The following is a 17,367-nucleotide window of genomic DNA, read 5'->3' on the forward strand; positions in this document are numbered from 1 at the left end:
CTCGGTCCGAGACGATTGAGTCTGCCACGACTTTGTACCAGGCGCCAGAGTAACGGTGATATGGTTTCATGGGCGGGAGGGGAGCATTGTTGTTCCCAGTAATCAACATCCAAAAGAAGCCACATAGTCCTGAATATAATCACTCATGTAAGAGTACACGGAAGCGCACACTTGATAATCGGAAGAACCGACAGTCGTCCCTGCCTGACAAGCAGTCACAGCAGCCGCCATGCCGCTCTGCAGAACATTGGTGATGTAGCTACACGGGCGGCTCCACATAGTGACTGAGGCGCAGTACACGGTGCCGGTATCGCCGGAGCACGCACTGCCACCTGCCAAAAGGATACCGCCGAGAATGCTGAGTGCATTGTAGCAGTTGATGGCTGTGGTGCTCTGCATGGTGCAAATAGCAGCAAGATAAGACCCAATGACTGAAAACGAAACCAGAGCGTAGCAAGGCGCTTTACAGGCTGTACCACATTGCGTGACTTGCGACAGTAGTGATAACTCGTAGTTGCAGACAACATTGGCGGTGGCGCACTGGGCTACGTCCGCGGGGGCGGAGACAGTGTAGTCGATAGCACATGCCCTCCTAGCACCTTCGCAGAGGTCATAGGCGTTGCTTGAAGCGGTCGCGCAGTTGACGCAACCACTGGTTGAAGCCTCACAGGTGGCAACATGCTGTGCCGCCAAAGTATTGCAGTTCGAGGACCAAACGTCACATCCATGATCTGCGCTTGAAGGATTGCCAGACGCCGCCTGAACGGACTCGCACTGCGACGTTGCGATGGCGCACATTCCGTTCAGCTGCTGAGAAAGCAGGGCACACGTGTAAATACAATTGTTGGGCAAGTTCGATGGTAAGACCTGTCGCTTTACGGGGCTGAGCCCCCAGATCGTGGTCGTGGTCGCGGAGGCTGACGCCAAAGAGAGCGTTGCGGCGACAAAAAGTACCCAGAAAAACAACATTGTTGGGTTGCGTTTGGTAGAGTGTGGCTCCAAGTCAAAGTGCAAGCCACGGGTATACCCAGTGAACAGTGACAGGGTGGCGATAGCGTACTGTGAGTGTCAATTCCAAACGTAGACCAGAGCAAAGAACAGAAGACAAAGGCAGGCTCACCTAACAGCTCTGGGAACAAAATAGGAGGACAGTGGGCGATAAATGAGTTGTCCTCTTTTATCCCTCGGGGCCAACTGAGAACAGACCTGAAGCTTCGCGCTGGGGAAAGCAAATTGTTAAACGACCATCACAGTGTTCGCTTGTGGCTGTGTTGTCTTGCAGCACTTGTGGCGGATACGCTTTCCCTGAAAGCACAACCTCACGAGCGATCCTCGGCTGCCCCCATGTACCACTCGTATTGACTGGAAATTGCACTCACATTCCTTGCAAATAAACACTAGAGCCTCCGGCGAGACCGGTGCTGGCGCAGGCCGAGATCAACTTGGCAGAACGCCCCCAATTGTACCAACCAAGAACAACATCCTCGACCGCGGTCCGCCCCAGTCCTCCTTTGATGTCCTCTTTTGACACCGTTGCGTTGACGCAGAAGGTCGGATGCAGTTTGCTACACACTGGCGGGAGTGGCTCCAGTGCCAAGACGGTGACGGTATTGTACCGAACAACAAGTACAGGCTGTGGCGGGTTGTGGCGGTTCTGGCCCGCCAGGGACCGAATGTCGAGGCTTATCAGCGTGTCCTGCTTGACGCGTGCCAAGCAATACCCTCCAGATCTATCGACCTCTTGCTTTCCTTGCTTCCCCTCTGCCCGCTGCGTCAAACTATGTACATATATGGCACACATGGCTGCCAGATATCACAGAAAAGGGTGGGGGGCACAGGCCACCCATTTGTTTATTCGTGCCCCCCACTTTTGTATCCTCGACTCCGCTCCCTCCACTCTGGCCCACTGGCCGATCACTGGCCGGCCACCGTTGTGTGTGTCATTTGACATCTGTCATTCATGGTCTCTCCCTCGTCTCATAATGTTATCAAGAGCGTGTCTGCGCTGCATATCAAAAAAGAGAAGAGTGAGTAACCTACAGCTGCTTATCCCATCTCCGCATCTAACAAACAGTGTGACCACCACCGCCCAATATGCGGCTCGTGTAGCAAACTGGACCAAGTATGCGAGTATCCACCTCCACAACAACGCCGGTGCGTGTGCCTATTATCAAGCCAGCGCCTGTAATCCAGCTCTGAACACACGCCCACAGAGGTCCCGTCGCCGGTCTATCCAAAAAGGCTGCACAGAGGGTGCAACAGTGCGAGAACGCTCTTTGGTTCATTCTTGGCGTCCCAGGGGTCGCCGACGCCGTGCGCCATGCAGCGGCAGATGTACGTTTACTTCCACTGTCGTATTCAAAGTGACAGCACACTTAGCTCACGCGACCCAGAATACTCGCCCGCTTCCAGACGCACCCACTGTCGCCCTCGACCGAAAGGAGCGCAGCGACTGGTGGGCCGCTTACCCGCTCCAAGCTTGTGCAGACGTCCCGAGCTTCCTAGTCGGCTGCCAGGAGATCCAAGATATCCATAGTGGGATATCACATTCGGGTGCGTTTCAGTGCTCGCGAGACGCGTCCCAACCATCCACAATTTCACCAGCCGCGAGGCCGTCGTCAGCTCGCCGCGGTGCGCCATGTCTATGCGGCGATCAGATAAAACAACCGCTGTGCTGACCGTATCAGTTGACAATGCCCGCGACGAGGTATTCTACACCTCCTTCTCCCCTTCCCCGACACCTCAGGCCGTTCCCGTCACCGATGCGCTGCCGGGCGACAACTTGTTTGTGACGCCTGGCCAACTTGCGCCAATAGCAGCGACCGTGCCGTCAAACCTGGCGACAGACGGGGAGCGCGCGGGTACCACTGGTGCACCCTCATCACCGATCGACCCCCCGCTGCAGCCCGAGCCAAGTGACTGTCAATCGCGCACAATCAACCACGACCCGTCACCGTCACTCTGGCACCTCGCCAATACGGCGATCCCGGATGAAGAGGCCGGTCTCCCCAGCTCCCACGGCACCACGAGTGCGACCGTTCTCCGCGAGAAGCGGCGGATGCGGGGCAGTTCTGGAACCATTGCCGGACACCGTGACGGGACTAAATACGGGGACACACATATGCAGGCAACACTTGGACACGAGCAGGGGGGACACGCGACCAGCCCAGATACGCACGGCCAAGGGAGACATACAGATGCGGAGACTTGGTCGATTGGCCTCGACGTCCAGCCACCGCCTCATCAACCCTCTCAGTCGCTACTGCAACCACACCTCTACACCCAACCTCCACCACAGCCGCAGGTTGATATTCTGTTACCGGCCGGGGCGCAGCATGAAAAGCGTGCAACAAGCCCAAAACGCACGCGTGCAAAGCGCAAAGCGGACATCTTCTGGTGATTACGCTGCTCTGTCGCTACTCTGTAGCCTTGCCGATTCACCACCACGATCTCACACATACGACTGTGTGACGACATTCAGGACCGGAAGGCAGGCGATCACTGGGAGCAAATCGTACTGGTCGCTGTGAATCCCATCTTGCTGGCCAATGAGCGCATGCAGCTGCACCCATTTACCAGCGAGAGGATACATACCCTCCTCACGTTGGAATTGCAAGTGACGTCCTCACGATATATGGCACGCGCGTTGCACAAAAGGGCTGTCTCCGAGGCACAGATGGCACATAACTCCAGCAACTGTCGATGCCGCACGTAAATTATGATGCCCCAACGCATGTGGGCCGTGACAGCGCCGTCAAACGGGAAACTGGCCATTGTAGCTTCATTCCTCCCGGAAGCAAGCCTGGGTCTCCACCGCTGCCCTCTGTATGTTTGATCATGGCTATTGGGCTCGTCGGCCGGTACAACAGGCGATGGCGTGATATGGTGGTTGTGCCACGGGGGGGCAGTGTACTGGCTGGTGTGGTGATGGATGAAAGGCGAGGTATGTCAGTGTGGATCAGTGGCGTCTAGTCGATCAGTGAACACTGTTGGAGCATTTCCGCAGCAGTTATCAAACCAGAGTTACATTACGAACCTAGAAAAGCAACACTACCGAAACCCATCAAACTACTGCAGGCGGGCGATGACCGCGTCGGCGACCTCCTCAGTGGTGGCGCTGCCACCGAGGTCGCGAGTCTTGATGCCGTCGACACAAGCCTTCTCGGTGGCCTTCATGATCATCTCGGCGGCCTCGGTCTCGCCGAGCCACTCAAGCATCTCGCAGGCCGACCAGAAGGTGCCGACGGGGTTGGCGAGGCCCATGCCGGTGATGTCAAAGGCCGAGCCGTGGATGGGCTCGAACATCGAGGGCATGACACGGTCGGGGTCAATGTTGGCGGTGGGGGCGATGCCGATCGAACCGGCGAGCGCGGCGGCGAGGTCGCTGAGGATGTCGGCGTGGAGGTTGGTGGCCAGAATCGTGTCAAGCGACTTGGGGTTAAGGGTCATGCGGACCGTCATCGCGTCGACGAGCATGTGGTCCATCTTGACGTCCGGGAACTCGTGGGCGACGTTCTCGACCGCCTCGTCCCACAGCACCATGCCGTTGCGCATGGCGTTCGACTTGGTGACGTACGTGAGGAGCTTGCGGGGACGCGAGCGCGCAATCTGGAAAGCAAAGCGCGCGATACGCTCAATGCCGACGCGCGTGAACATGGTCACTTCAGTGCCGACCTCGTAGGGCATGCCACGGTGCGAGCGGCCGCCGTGGCCGGCGTACTCGCCCTCCGAGTTCTCGCGGATGATGCACCAGTCGAGGTCGCCGGCCGCGCAGTCGCGAAGAGGGGACTGGGTGCCAGGGAGGATGCGGGTGCGGCGCACGTTGGCATACATGTGCGGCTGGCAAATGGCCAGTCGGAGACCCCAGAGCGAGATGTGGTCGGGCACGTCAGGAGCGCCAACAGCGCCGAAACTGTAGTGTCAGCCAATGTGTGTCTCGCTTGCGGTTCAAAATGGCACTTACAAGATGGCGTCGTGCTGCTTGAGCACCTCGATGTAGTCCTCGGGGAGATACTTGCCGGTCTTCTTGTAGCGGTCGCTGGACCAATCCAGCTCATTGAAGTCGACCTTGAAGGTCCCGAGCTTCTTGGCCGCGGCGTTGACAACGCGGACACCGGCGTTGATGACCTCGGGACCGATGCCGTCACCGCCAATCTGGGCAATCTTGTACACTGCCTTGCGCTCGGCGGGGAGGGCAGTGCCAGCGGGGTAGGCAGCGACAGTGGTGGTCTGGTTGTTGATGGCGATGGGGGCCATTGTGACGTGTTGTGTTGGTTTGTAGGTTTGTTGTGTGAGTGTGCAAGTGACTTCGAGCTGTGTCGAGGCTTGGAAGGTGGGTTTGTTGGTGATGATAATATCGGAGAGGACCCAGTGCTCTTCTTATAATATCTTGGGGAGCGGAGATGTCGCGGTGCGGGGCGACTGCGGACCAGCAAGGTGTGACAGGCGAGCGCACCATGCACCTGGGAAGGACCGCATGACTGCGCGGACTTGAGTTGAGCCGCGGACCGGTGGGGTATGTTTTTTAGATGAGTACGAGGATCAAGTTGTCGAGCAGAATCATCGTGGCGGCACAAAGTTACTCCTGGTGTGCAGCTACTTGACGTGGGTCTCTCCCCCGTCCGGAGCAAACTACTCTCCGCGGACCGCATCCTCCGCATCCTCCGCAAAGCCCCGCAAGGCCGCACGGCGGGCTCCACATGGAGCACCACATGCCCATTGGCGCCAAGACGCCTCGACATGCGGACTCACCTTTCTCCGCCCGTTTTCTGGCCGTCCACAACTCCTTTGTTCACCATTCAACCCCCACTTCTCCAGATCTCCTCACATCGCCGGACAATGTTTATATAACTGCAGCCCCATGGGGCTCTTCTCGACAGCACAGACACTTCAGGACAACTACTACTCATCGACACATTACTACACAGCACCATTGCCAACACCATGCCAACGACACTTCCAAACAACCAAATCACACAGCTTGAGTCCAGGACCGACGAGAAGCGTGAGGTCACGCATGCCGAGCTAGTGGCGAAGGATGAGCGCTTTGCACCCGAGGTTGCGTGGCTCAACTCTCTTTCCGAGGACGAATATCGCACCGAAGAGCGCAAGCTTGTCCGCAGGGTACGTCGGGTGCTTCGCACTCCCGTGAGGCCCACAGTGTGGTGCCTCAACTGGGGTTGGTGGTGGTACTGCGACTGACATGGCACAGATGGACATGCGTCTCCTGCCTGTCCTCTTCGTTCTCCTCATGCTCAACTACCTTGACCGCAATGCCCTAGCGTAAGTCACCCCCCTCCAGCTCATACAAACTCCATCGCCACATTTGCTGACACCCCAGTTCGGCGCGTGTCCAAGGCATCGAGAAGGACCTCGGTCTCGTGGGCAACCAGTTCAACGTGGCAATTTCTATTCTCTTTGTTGGCTACATTCTCGGCCAAATCCCGAGCAACATGATCCTCTCGCGCTGCCGCCCTTCGCTCTACCTTTCAGGCTTCGTCGCTCTCTGGGGTGCCGTCAGCGCATGCACTGCCGCTGCCGATACATACGAGCACCTCATCGTCATCCGCTTCTTCCTCGGCGTCACCGAGTCGCCATACTTCCCCGGGTCCCTTTTCCTGCTCTCGAGCTGGTACACTAAGAAGGAGCTTGCGGTGAGTGCAGCTCAGAATGCCATCGGCATGGCGTGAAAGACTTGTACTGACGAGAGCCCAGTTCCGCACGTCAATCCTCTACACGGCCTCTCTGCTCTCTGGCGCGTTCTCTGGCCTTATTTCCGCTGGTGTTCAGCAGGGCCTGGACGGTGTGCGCGGCCTGGCTTCTTGGCGGTGAGTAAAATTTAGCGGTGCCGTATAAAAAATCCTCAATGAGCCCTCGTTCCCATTGAATCCAGGACTGACCTCCTCCCAGATGGCTCTTCATCCTCGAAGGCGTTGTCACCGTGTTTGCCGCCATCTGCGCCGCGCTCATCCTCCCTGATTACCCCGCTACGACACGCTGGCTCAGTGAGAAAGAGAAGGCACTTGCGATCCTGCGTCTGGAGCGCGACACGGGCGTGCGTGACGAGGAGACCATGACCCTCGTCCAGTCTTTCCTCGCCGCCGCCAAGGACTACAAGCTCTGGCTCCTCGCCGTTATCATCGTCACCAAGACGACCGCAGGCGCCGTCACACAGTTCATCCCCACCGTCGTCAACACTTTCGGCAAGAGCAAGGTCCAGACGCTCCTCCTCACCTCGCCCCCCTACCTCTTTACCTGTGTGGTGGCGCTCGTCGTGTCGTACACCTCGGACCGCAAGCCTGAGCGCTGCTTCCACCTCATGACCCCCATTGTGTTTGGTATGGTTGGGTGAGTCTAGTGCTGGAGTAGTACTTGCGGCTTCTGTGTTCCAAACACTAACATTTTCAGCTTCGTCATCGCCGCAGCGACCACCAAGACCGCGCCCCGCTACTTCTCGCTCTTCCTCATGGTCGGTGGCATGTTTGGCTCGTACAACGTCGCCCTTGCCTGGATCTCGTCGACATTTGCCCGTCCTCGCGCTAAGCGTGCTGCCGCGTACGCTACCATCAACTCGTTGGGCAACAGTGAGTTTCATGTCCTTTCACAACGTATAGGGTCATGCCCTGTCATACGGCACTCAAGACTGACACCGCAGTCGCCCAGATCTGGTCGCCTTACCTGTACGACTCAAGGTACTCACCCGCCTACACGCTCGCCTTCAGCGTCAACGCCGTAATGGCTGGTCTTGCTGTCGTGTTTTGCATCATCCTCCGCTTCTGCCTGCAGCGCGAGAACGCTCGCATGGATGCCGCAACTGCGCGCGAGGCCGAGGACCGCGAGGCGGGCATCGAGGTCGGCGCCGTGCACCGCATCCGGTTTGTGCTGTAAGGTGGGGGCAGGTACTGTACTGTACGAGAGCACCCTGGCTGGCTTGGTTGGTATACGGTGGATGATTCGGTTTGAGTGACACACATGATAGGAAAAAGAAGGGACGTAGCTACATAGCAGGTGAATGTCATGGTTGTTTTTTTGCGCGCAGTTTCACTTGCCTTCTGAACGCTGTAAATCTTCCTCCCGCGCTCAATCGCTTTTGTGTTAATAGGTGTGCCTTTCCTCGTCAGTTTTGACTACGTGCACTGGCACATTGCCGCAGTTGGGTGGTGGTAATTGCGGCAGCCAACCTCGCGAGCCATATGGCCCTTGATTGCTTTCCTACTGTACATGTGTCCTGCTGCTTCTCGCTCTTATGGGCAGGGATGGAGACACGGACCCACCGAGTGGTGCCAAAAGAAAGGAAGACGTGTCCTCCCGGCAATAGTACGCACACCAGTCCTCACGGAAGCCCACCTCAGGACCTTACAACACTTGCATTGTCACATGGTGTTGCGTACGTACCAGCGACGCAATGGCCTGCCTGGTGGTCGGAACACGGACGAACACTGTCGGTGGCGAGCATGTCCTTGAGGACATTGCGGGGTCCTAGGAGCACGGGGTGGGCTATGGCTCAGGACGGAATTGAGCCCTTGATTGGGCAAATGTGGCGTGGGGATAATCGGATGCTCGTTATCGTTAATTACACCCAACCGTTAGCAGAGTATAGGAATCAACGCTTGAATTGGCAGCCGAGCCGAAGGACCAGCCACTTTCAAGCCCTTGGCCACATAGCTATCCAAATGCCATCCAAAGCAAGTATCTTGCTCCCGCAACAATATCATGCAGGTTATGATCATCCTCCAGAATATATGGGTGCAACTGCATGGTATATACAGAACAGACTCCACGCCGTTTCGGCTTCCTCCTTCTCCGACTATACTTGGGACGGCGACCCTGGCAAGCTCATATGGAATGCCCACTGGGTCTGCGGCTGCAGCTCAAACGTGTCAAAGTCAAACAAGAACGCATCAAACAGCTGCTCGCCCGCCAGCGGCACCTGCGCTGTATTTCCATCTGGCAGCACGCCTCCAGTGGCACTGAGCGGTTTGGGTGCGGTGGGCATACCCTGCATATCCTGGTCAGCACAGCCCCGCCTTCCGAGGGTGAGACGACTCACCGCATCTCGGCCGTTCCCGTTCCCGTTTCCCCCCGCTGGGCTCGCTGGATCAAGGAGCGTGCGCAACGCCTTTATGAACGGCCGCAGGTTCCAGCGCGCCTGGAACGCCTCGAGGATGCGGATCGCGCGCCGGAGCTCGGACCTCAGTCGCTGCGGGCTTAGGGGGTCAGCGCCATTCAAACGCAAGAAACCCACTTGGCGACCCCATTTGACGCGTCGCGCTTGTTGCCGTACACGAGGATGAGGGAGGCGAAGAAGACCATGTCGACGTACCCCGGCCAGAGAACCATCAGGGGGTTGGACTGGTCGTGGTCGGCATCGCCCGTGCCCTTGCGCTTGCTACTTGGCCTGCCTGTGTTGGTGTTCACGGCGTGCGCGAGGGTGTTACAGATGACGCGCGCGGACGCAACGCAGGTCTGCAGTGCGTACGCATGTGCGAGGGCTGTGGGCGCGAGGGAGAGCGCGGGGCGGCAGAGGTTGATGATCTGGTGGTGGTACATGCATGTCAGGAGGGTCCGGTACGGTGTACGTGGGTCGGATTCTGGTTCATTCTGGGCGAAGGTGTCAGCGTATCGCAATACGCGAATGGGAACCCACATGCTCGTCGCCGTCATCGTCGTCCGTGCCACTGTCGAAGCTGATCTCGTTCCACCACCGCTCCAGCTCGGTGCGCAGCTGTAGTGTTTCCTGTGCTACGGGGTCAACTAGGGCAATGCTTCTCTTAACCCACAGTTGAGCGAGCGGTACCGCAGCGATTTGTTGAACACCTCCATCGCACGCCCTGTGAGGCGCGCAATGCCGACGACAGAATAGGCCGGGAGGAGGCGGGAGTAGTGGTGCTGGTGCGTTCCAATGCCCATTGTCTGCTGCACAGAGGGCTGAATCACGCCTGGCGAGAGTGTGAGCACAGGCGAGCCTTGAAGAGAGGCGGCCGGAGAGCCGAGGAGATGGGTACTGGTACTTCCCTCGCGCCTTCGTTTCAGTGGGCGCACGGTGCTGCCGTTGCCACCAGTGCCGGTACCGTTACCGCTGCCTTCCACGGTATCTCCTTCCCCACCATTGTCGAGCGGCGTGCGTGCTGGGTGTCCCGGTGGCGACTCGGGGCACTCTGCGTGTGCCTCGGTTCCGCCAGGTCTGCATGTGTCGATGTCCGTGTCATGTAGCATTATCGGGATGCCGAATTCGGCCGTGAGCAGGCGGTCGAGGACATACAGCGCCCAGAAGACACGCTTGCGCATCTCGCGGTCGGCGGGGTCTTTGAATGTTGAAAGGTACCGGTCTGGACAGCGATGGAGACCAAGTTCGTAGGCGAGTTCTGAGGTGTTACCTACACTCTATACGGGCCGGAGCTAATATGCTTGGAGGGGACGTGTGACCCAACGTACTCGAAACCGTACCGCTTAGATGCATCGCTGGCCGCAGAGTACGTGACACGTAGAAGTAGAGCATGATGGCGATGAGCGCCTGGATGGCAAATAGGTCGTTCACTGCCGAGTTCTGGACGGCGGTGAACACGAGGTTGGCGAGCAGATTGGCCTGTGTGCTGGACTGGAGGCGGGGGAGGTATGAGTCTGCGTTGGAGGTCGGCGGAGCGTCGAGGTCAGCAATGGCGAGCAAAGCCATGAAGATGGCCGTGAGCACCATGCCTTCCTCGACCGTGAGGCCTGGGAAGGCAGGTGCGTTGGGATCCACTCCCGGCCCAACATCCCCCGCCATCCCCAGCCCTATGCCAGCGCCCTGGACTGCATTCTCAAAGCACTCGATGATGTAGGCCCCATCCAGAAACGGGAACAGCGGGTGCCATGTCGAAAAGTATCTTGTCAGCGCAGTGCGGATCGCAGGTGCATCCCGTAGGTCTCGGGCCTTGAGAATAAATGGGTCGTAGAAGAGATCGTCGTGCCGGGGGGCTTCATTGTTGCGGGCAATGAAAGCCTCCTCGATACCGGGCGAGCGCAAGCGTGGTTGTGCTGAAGGGGAGACCTGTGAGCGCACAGTGTCGGCAAGGTAGACGCCAGACGCTGAGCCGGCGAAGCGGGGAAAGCCGTTCTAAAGCGGTCAGCCGCAAACGATGACGAGAAACAGCGGGTGCATGGTTTGGGGACGCGTGTGGGGCTCTGTCATGGCAACGGCGTGAGTGGATCGATGGACTCACTGGACCGACGTAGAAGCGGCCTCGTTCGTATGAGACAGACTCCATGACCGGATAGCTTCGAGGGATCGAGGGTGGCCAAGGTGGGGTCTCCAATGTCCCGTGCGCGCCGTGCGGCCGTGCTGTGGAGCAAACACGCAAAGGTGTGCGATGCCTGTAGAGATGTGGGGGGTGTGTCCGGTGTGATGGCGGAGCGTCGAGTCCTCCGTCCCCCGCCCCGCACGGAGTACGGAGTGAAACACCTCCGGGATCCGCGGGGGAGAAACGACTCCGCCTCCGCCTCCACTTTGTGTTATAGCCTTCCACTCCGTTGTTGGGGGCTGTGTCGTCGCTCTATGTAAGTACACTGATCCCTCCTCATGCACCAATGCGCACACCATGACAGACGTATCCGCCACCCAGGCCATCCGCCGCACAGCAGAGACAATCGCAAACTACCTCTTGCAACAACATGCAGCAGCAAGCAGCCGAGGCGCACCAAACCGCCCTTTGCTCGTATCGATGCAGGGACCACAGGGATGCGGTACGTCCTTCCTTGTCCCTCAGCCGCAGTTATGTACCGCAAAGCGCGGTAACGCTGACCTCCCTGTGCAGGCAAGAGCACACTCGCATCCAGTCTCGTCACGGTCCTCGAAGAGCGTGGTCTCAAGTGCGCGGTTGCATCCATGGACGGTGAGCGCCGACCATGGCATGAGTAGAGCTGATGACAGACTTCTACCTGACGTACGACGGGCTCCAGGCCCTGGCGGCTGCACACCCTTCCAACACTATGCTGCGCGGGCGCGGGCCACCTGGAACGCATGATCTCCCGCTGCTTACAAGCGTGCTCGAGCGCATCCGGAGCGGGCCGCCGCCGTCGTCGTCCAACCCCATCCTCCTCCCCGTGTTCGACAAGAGCCAGCACAACGGCTACGGCGACCGGGCAGCGGCGGCTGTCAAGCTCACACGGCCGGTGGACGTGTTCATCCTGGAGGGTTGGAGCTTGGGGTACGGCTCGCTCTCTGACGCGGCGGCGCGCGAACGCTGGTCCGTCGGTCGCGTGGCGCAGCAGCACCCTTGGGAGTCGTTGCTGCAGATCAATGCCAACCTCGCCTCGGTGCAGATGGCAACGGACGCCAACTTTGATTGCCATGTCGCGGTTCGTCCCCTGAGCTACGACTATGTGTATTGCTGGCGCCTCGAGCAGGAGCACAAGATGAAGGCCGCCAACGGCGGCAAGGGCATGAGCGACGACGACGTCAAGTCGTTCATTGATCGGTACATGCCCGTGTACGAGGTGTTTGGCGACGTCAAGCCGCCGCGGCCGACGCTGACGTTGTCGTTTGGGAGTGAACGTGAGGTGCTCCAGGCGAGCGAGGCGTAGGTGTGTAGTGTGTAGGGCAGACGTTGTGTTTTCGTGCACTGGTGTGTGCACGCTTGTTCATGTACACGTTTTGGTTGGCGAGCGCGCGTCGAGCTGTGAATTTGATCAATTTCAGACTTTGAGGGAATTCACCCTTGGTGATCTTCCATTGTGGGAGCATTGGGGGAGCTCCAACGAGCGAGGTCCGAAGTGTGCCGGATGGTACCAGGACCACCTAGATGCGAGGGGCTGTAAGACGTCCAGTGCGCGTGTAGTACAGGGGGTATCATCAGGGCGTGGCGCGAAGGTCGCTAGTGGAGTATCGTGATCCGCTGAAACATATGCGACAGCTCTTTTCTTGCTGCAGGACTTTCGGGATGGATTGTTTGCTCTCCTCAATCATTCATTGAACTAAACTTATAGGAAGGCATATGGTCTGGCATCCATGGGTTCCATGCGCAACCACTGCTGCAGTCCTTAGCTTCTCCTTCTCCGCATCAATCCTTCCCTTCGCCACATCCCTCCTCTTCCTAATCAGAGTGAACAGTTGCCTGCCGATTTGCTTCTCCTGGCGCTCGTTAAAGCTGTATTACAATTTGCCCAGATTCTGGCCTTAATAGACTGCAGAAAGCACATTTTGCCGGTGATGTAAGTCTGTAATCAAGAGTCGAAAGGACGGGCCGGGTATTCTAAAATGTATGAGGACTATGAGGACACGGAGGCGGTTGAGGACGGGATGTCCCCGGCTGGCTGCCCATTCGTCTCCTTCTCTTTCTCCTTCTCCTTTTCCTTCTCCTTCTCCTTCTCCGCTTGGGTCAACAACCTGCCCTTTAGTTGTTTCTCTTGGCGCTCGCTGAACCGATCATTGAAAAGGTCGAAGTGGGGTAGCACGATTGCTGAAAACTTGACAAGTTCCTCGCACACATCAACCAGACGGTCGCGATTGGCCGACGGCATTAGTCGCCCTGCCGGTGTGAACGACTTCCATGCAAGTGGAAGGGATGACTAGTAGTCTTGGTCAGTTTCCCATCGATAGGCAGACAATGCGGTATGTACCTGGTTCGGAATGACAAACATCCTCATCCATCGCCCGAGAATGCGAAGGGTGTTGACGGTGTTGAAGGACTGGCTGCCACCATTCACCTGAAGAGTGAGCATGCTACTCGCTTGAAGGCCGATCATAGGTGACCCGTACCTGGGCAAAAGCTAGGGTTCGGCCCTGCGTTGGGCGCACGCTACCTGTGGACAAAGGAATCCAATCGACTGTCATGTGCAGTTAGTGACTGCTTTGGCAGCACGCAACGGACCACTCACTTTGATTCTTCATGACCGCCGTAATGTTGCCGTGCTGTTCAGGACATGACCAAAACTGTGCCTCGCTCCAGTTGCTCAGCTGTCGCAGCTCCTGCACCTTGGGATGGTTGACATTTGCTTCATCCTTGACTGGCAGGCCGCTAGGATCAAAGACTCGCACTTCGCATCCCATGTGATGGAGAATACGAGCCGCTTCATAAGCCATGAGCCGCGAGTACGACCTGTCGTCAGCTTATTCCATACAAATACATGTGCTGCAATATACGTACCTTTCCCTAAGGCTTCCGTAGAGGACCATAACCTTCAGTGCATGGTCGCCCCACACCTGCTTTGAAAAGTCGATAGCCGTGTCCAGGTCCAGTTGGCTGGTCCAATCCGACTGGTCCACAGCGGGAACTCCCCCGAGTAGCTCGGCACCCGGAACGGGTGACAGAAGGAAGGGCTGGTAGAAAGCCGTTGGCTGGAGGTGGGTTTCGTTTGACGACATGCGGATACGGTCCACAGTAGGTCGAGAAGGTTGACGGAGAAAAATCAAACGGCTTGGGTGCAGGCGCCGATGGACTCGCACGAGGCTACTGAGCATGTGCTGGCGATGGAGGCAAGGTGTGTGAGTGCACTTGAATGACGAGTGAGATCAATGACGCCGCAAGTCAAATAAGTGCGAGGACAGGTATCGGGTTCTGAAACTCACTTCATCAAATTACTCAGGACAAACATCAAATTGCCACCGTCATCGCTTGGATAGCTTTATAACTAGTTGAGCGAGATGCGCTCGCTGGCCTAAGCGTTTGGATCTGCTTTTGCCACGGCCAGAAGGAGAGAGAGATGTAGCTTCAAGTGTGTACCAACGACTAATGTCAAGATGACAATATGAGAAGGGCACGGCGACCGATGGACGGGCACCACTGGAATCAATTGGCTACTCTGTGCGTGTGTAGTGTAACTGATCCAGAAGCGTCTTGCCCATCACGGGAACCAACTTTGTGCGAGTCGCATGTCTTGCCGAGCCTCATACCTTTCATACCCATTACAAACAATGCTTATTCAAGCGTCGACTATGTTACTACTACCCTTCTACTCGAACATGGGCATGCCCTGCCATTGGCGAATGGCGCGGCCCTTCCAGATCAGGGCGGCACAGAGGATAAACCCGAGACCAGCAGCGAGTGCACCCTGCGTGATGTACTCCTCAAGGAAGCCGCTCTTGAGCCCCCAGTTGTACGCAAAGAAGGCGACGGCAAAGCCCCACATCATACGCCAGAAGTTGAAGACGGCCATCGTGTCCATCGACTTGGGCAGGTAGGTCTCAAGGACGTATGTCTGAAGTACGCCGGTAGCCGCCGAGAGACAGAAGAAGTAGATGCCGCCGCCAACAAGGAGGCCAATCCAGTGCCAGTGGAACTTGAGGTCGAGACCCATGATGAGGAGGCCCAGAAACTTGAGCGGGAGGATGGGAAGGAGAGCCCACAGGCGATCTTCGGGCTCGCGGCGGCCGTTGCGGCGCGCGAAATACGCAACGGTCTTGTCGCCGACGAGGCCACCGGACCAGAGGCCGAGCACACCACCGATGCCGTAGGCGAGGAAGGCGCAGCCTAGGGGGATGACACGGAAGTTGAAGGGGGGAGCACCAAGGGTCTGTGGTGTGACGACAGTGATTCCGACCATCCAGGCAAAGAGGAGACCGTAGTAGAACGACGGGACGATGATGACAATGTAGCGGAGCATAGCGACGGGGCTAACGCAGAGGAGGAGGTACTCAGCCGGGCGATGCCACGGCATCCATTCGGCGCCGACGTGGCCGGTCGATCCGTGGCCCATGGCACCGTGAATGTGGGGGTGTGCCTCGAGGTGTGCAATAGTGTCCTTCGTCTCAGTGCTGGCAGCGTGGCGGTCCTTTTCCTCTTCGATGCGCTCCTCTCCGGTGCCGGGAGTGTCCTCGACCCAAAGTGTCTCGGGGACGAGGAAGAAGAACATGATGAACTGCAGGCCGCCGAGACCCAGACAGAACCAGAAGAGGACGCGCCACGACGCCTTGTGGATGATAAGACCGCAGAAGAAAGGCGCGATCGCGGGGGCCGTGACGACTGCGACAGCATACATGGCCATCTTCTGGCCACGAACGGCGGGAACGAAGATGTCTGCTACGGTCGCGGGTGGAACCGTCTGCGAGAATGCGAGGGTGAGGCCGAGGAAGACACGAGCCACCGCAAACGAGGCATAGTTCGGCGAGAGCGCAAGCCAGATGCAGACCGGGAGGAAGATGAGCGAGCCGAGGAGGTACACTGGGCGGCGACCGACAGTCTGAATCGTTAGAAAAATCCTAACAATTCCTTGGCAAACACTCACCCTGCAGAGCGGGTTCCAGAAGAGCGGACCCACGGCGTAACCGAGCAAGGAGTATCCGATAGTGCTCGCAATATCGCCAGGAGTAACCTTGAGGTCGACAGCGAGAGGGCTGTGAAGTCAGCACTGAAGATACATGTTGCCGCAGCTCAATCGGGTAATTAATGGGTCGACAACACACTTGAGGTGCCATCTGAGAAAAATACTCACACAAGTGCGACAAGAATGATGGCGACACTGTAGAGGTCAGCAGCGATTCTAAAGAATTCCAAGAGGCAGACGCACGCAAATTGGCTCAGGAATCCGCAATAGGCAAGTGTGGCCATTATGAGCGTCTTGCGCGTCCTGCTGAGTGCATTGATCGGATGGTTCGCGGGGAGGTCAGGGTCGCGGCCATCAGTTAGCATTTCTGCGCGGCGCGCCTCGGATTCGGACAGGGCGGGCGTGGCGAGTTCGGCAGCGTTGGCGGACATCGTGTTTGCGGGACGTGGCGGCGTTGCTGGCGCGGTGGAGACGCTTGTGTGGGTGAGAGCAGCTGGGTAAATTGGGGCGGACTTGTGTAGATAGGGATGGATCAGGCGGGGGGAGGCAGGAGGCAGTTGGTCAAGCTTGATATTGGATGATGTGTGGGAGACGGGCGCGATTGATGTGTTATATATCACTCATGGCAACACCGTCCCGGTGCATGCGACGGAAAAGGCCCAGCAGAACGACCAGCTGCTCGTCACGGGGTGTTGGACCGATCACACTATCTACAGCGTGAGCCGCGTTGCTGAGTGATCACCCCGTCTGATTATCCGCCTCGGAGTGCACAGCCAAGGCTACGCCTACCCGCCACAGCAATCACTCCCTGCCAGGCGGACTACTGACCTAACTTCCGCACAAGGTCGGCAAGGCCGGCGACACATCGGCCCCTCCGAGTGAGCCTTACGCATCAATGTCTCACACAGATTCGCTTGGCCTCATCCTACCCAGCCGTGGCAGCGTGAGTCACCTGCAGTGAACTGAACACATCCGTACTAGTGGGGTATTTGAGGTTCACGTTCCCGTGCCACAACGGAGGGAAATTACCGCTTCTGGTGTCTGTTTCCCAACCACATGCTCACTGCCCTTACGTCAACGATCCTCCATGGGGAATGGCATATGCCGTTACCGGGGCACACTCCCGAC

At 57.8% G+C, this 17,367-nt stretch overlaps 7 protein-coding genes across 7 annotated transcripts; 3 read left to right on the top strand and 4 right to left on the bottom strand.

Moving 5' to 3' along the window:
- Positions 1-1,982: 1,982 nt before the first annotated feature.
- On the top strand, positions 1,983-3,400 carry EHS24_008783 (uncharacterized protein; the record flags this gene model as incomplete). The annotated part of the gene is made up of 4 exons (XM_028624085.1): positions 1,983-2,122; positions 2,214-2,334; positions 2,394-2,553; positions 2,688-3,400. The coding sequence occupies 4 exons, from the start codon at positions 1,983-1,985 to the stop codon at positions 3,398-3,400; spliced, it is 1,134 nt and encodes a 377-aa protein (XP_028476059.1).
- A 668-nt stretch (positions 3,401-4,068) lies between these two features.
- Positions 4,069-5,256, bottom strand: EHS24_008784 (uncharacterized protein; the record flags this gene model as incomplete). Its single annotated transcript, XM_028624086.1, has 2 exons — positions 4,069-4,912; positions 4,964-5,256. 2 exons carry the CDS (start codon positions 5,254-5,256, stop codon positions 4,069-4,071), a joined length of 1,137 nt encoding a protein of 378 aa, XP_028476060.1.
- A 687-nt stretch (positions 5,257-5,943) lies between these two features.
- On the top strand, positions 5,944-7,887 carry EHS24_008785 (uncharacterized protein; the record flags this gene model as incomplete). Its single annotated transcript, XM_028624087.1, has 7 exons — positions 5,944-6,123; positions 6,212-6,282; positions 6,341-6,653; positions 6,715-6,827; positions 6,910-7,347; positions 7,408-7,583; positions 7,655-7,887. The coding sequence occupies 7 exons, from the start codon at positions 5,944-5,946 to the stop codon at positions 7,885-7,887; spliced, it is 1,524 nt and encodes a 507-aa protein (XP_028476061.1).
- A 919-nt stretch (positions 7,888-8,806) lies between these two features.
- Positions 8,807-11,246, bottom strand: EHS24_008786 (uncharacterized protein; the record flags this gene model as incomplete). The annotated part of the gene is made up of 8 exons (XM_028624088.1): positions 8,807-8,998; positions 9,050-9,206; positions 9,245-9,600; positions 9,647-9,741; positions 9,780-10,183; positions 10,262-10,376; positions 10,435-11,095; positions 11,202-11,246. The coding sequence occupies 8 exons, from the start codon at positions 11,244-11,246 to the stop codon at positions 8,807-8,809; spliced, it is 2,025 nt and encodes a 674-aa protein (XP_028476062.1).
- Positions 11,247-11,576: 330 nt separating this feature from the next.
- On the top strand, positions 11,577-12,561 carry EHS24_008787 (uncharacterized protein; the record flags this gene model as incomplete). Its single annotated transcript, XM_028624089.1, has 4 exons — positions 11,577-11,721; positions 11,793-11,847; positions 12,021-12,336; positions 12,385-12,561. 4 exons carry the CDS (start codon positions 11,577-11,579, stop codon positions 12,559-12,561), a joined length of 693 nt encoding a protein of 230 aa, XP_028476063.1.
- Positions 12,562-13,245: 684 nt separating this feature from the next.
- On the bottom strand, positions 13,246-14,341 carry EHS24_008788 (uncharacterized protein; the record flags this gene model as incomplete). The annotated part of the gene is made up of 5 exons (XM_028624090.1): positions 13,246-13,545; positions 13,597-13,683; positions 13,736-13,803; positions 13,855-14,075; positions 14,124-14,341. The coding sequence occupies 5 exons, from the start codon at positions 14,339-14,341 to the stop codon at positions 13,246-13,248; spliced, it is 894 nt and encodes a 297-aa protein (XP_028476064.1).
- A 587-nt stretch (positions 14,342-14,928) lies between these two features.
- EHS24_008789 (uncharacterized protein) lies at positions 14,929-16,670 on the bottom strand (the record flags this gene model as incomplete). The annotated part of the gene is made up of 4 exons (XM_028624091.1): positions 14,929-16,155; positions 16,201-16,309; positions 16,408-16,434; positions 16,483-16,670. 4 exons carry the CDS (start codon positions 16,668-16,670, stop codon positions 14,929-14,931), a joined length of 1,551 nt encoding a protein of 516 aa, XP_028476065.1.
- Between the last annotated feature and the right edge of the window lie 697 nt (positions 16,671-17,367).

Source organism: Apiotrichum porosum (assembly GCF_003942205.1).
Source record: "Apiotrichum porosum strain DSM 27194 chromosome Unknown scaffold_7, whole genome shotgun sequence".
Taxonomy (NCBI): Eukaryota; Fungi; Basidiomycota; class Tremellomycetes; order Trichosporonales; family Trichosporonaceae; genus Apiotrichum; species Apiotrichum porosum.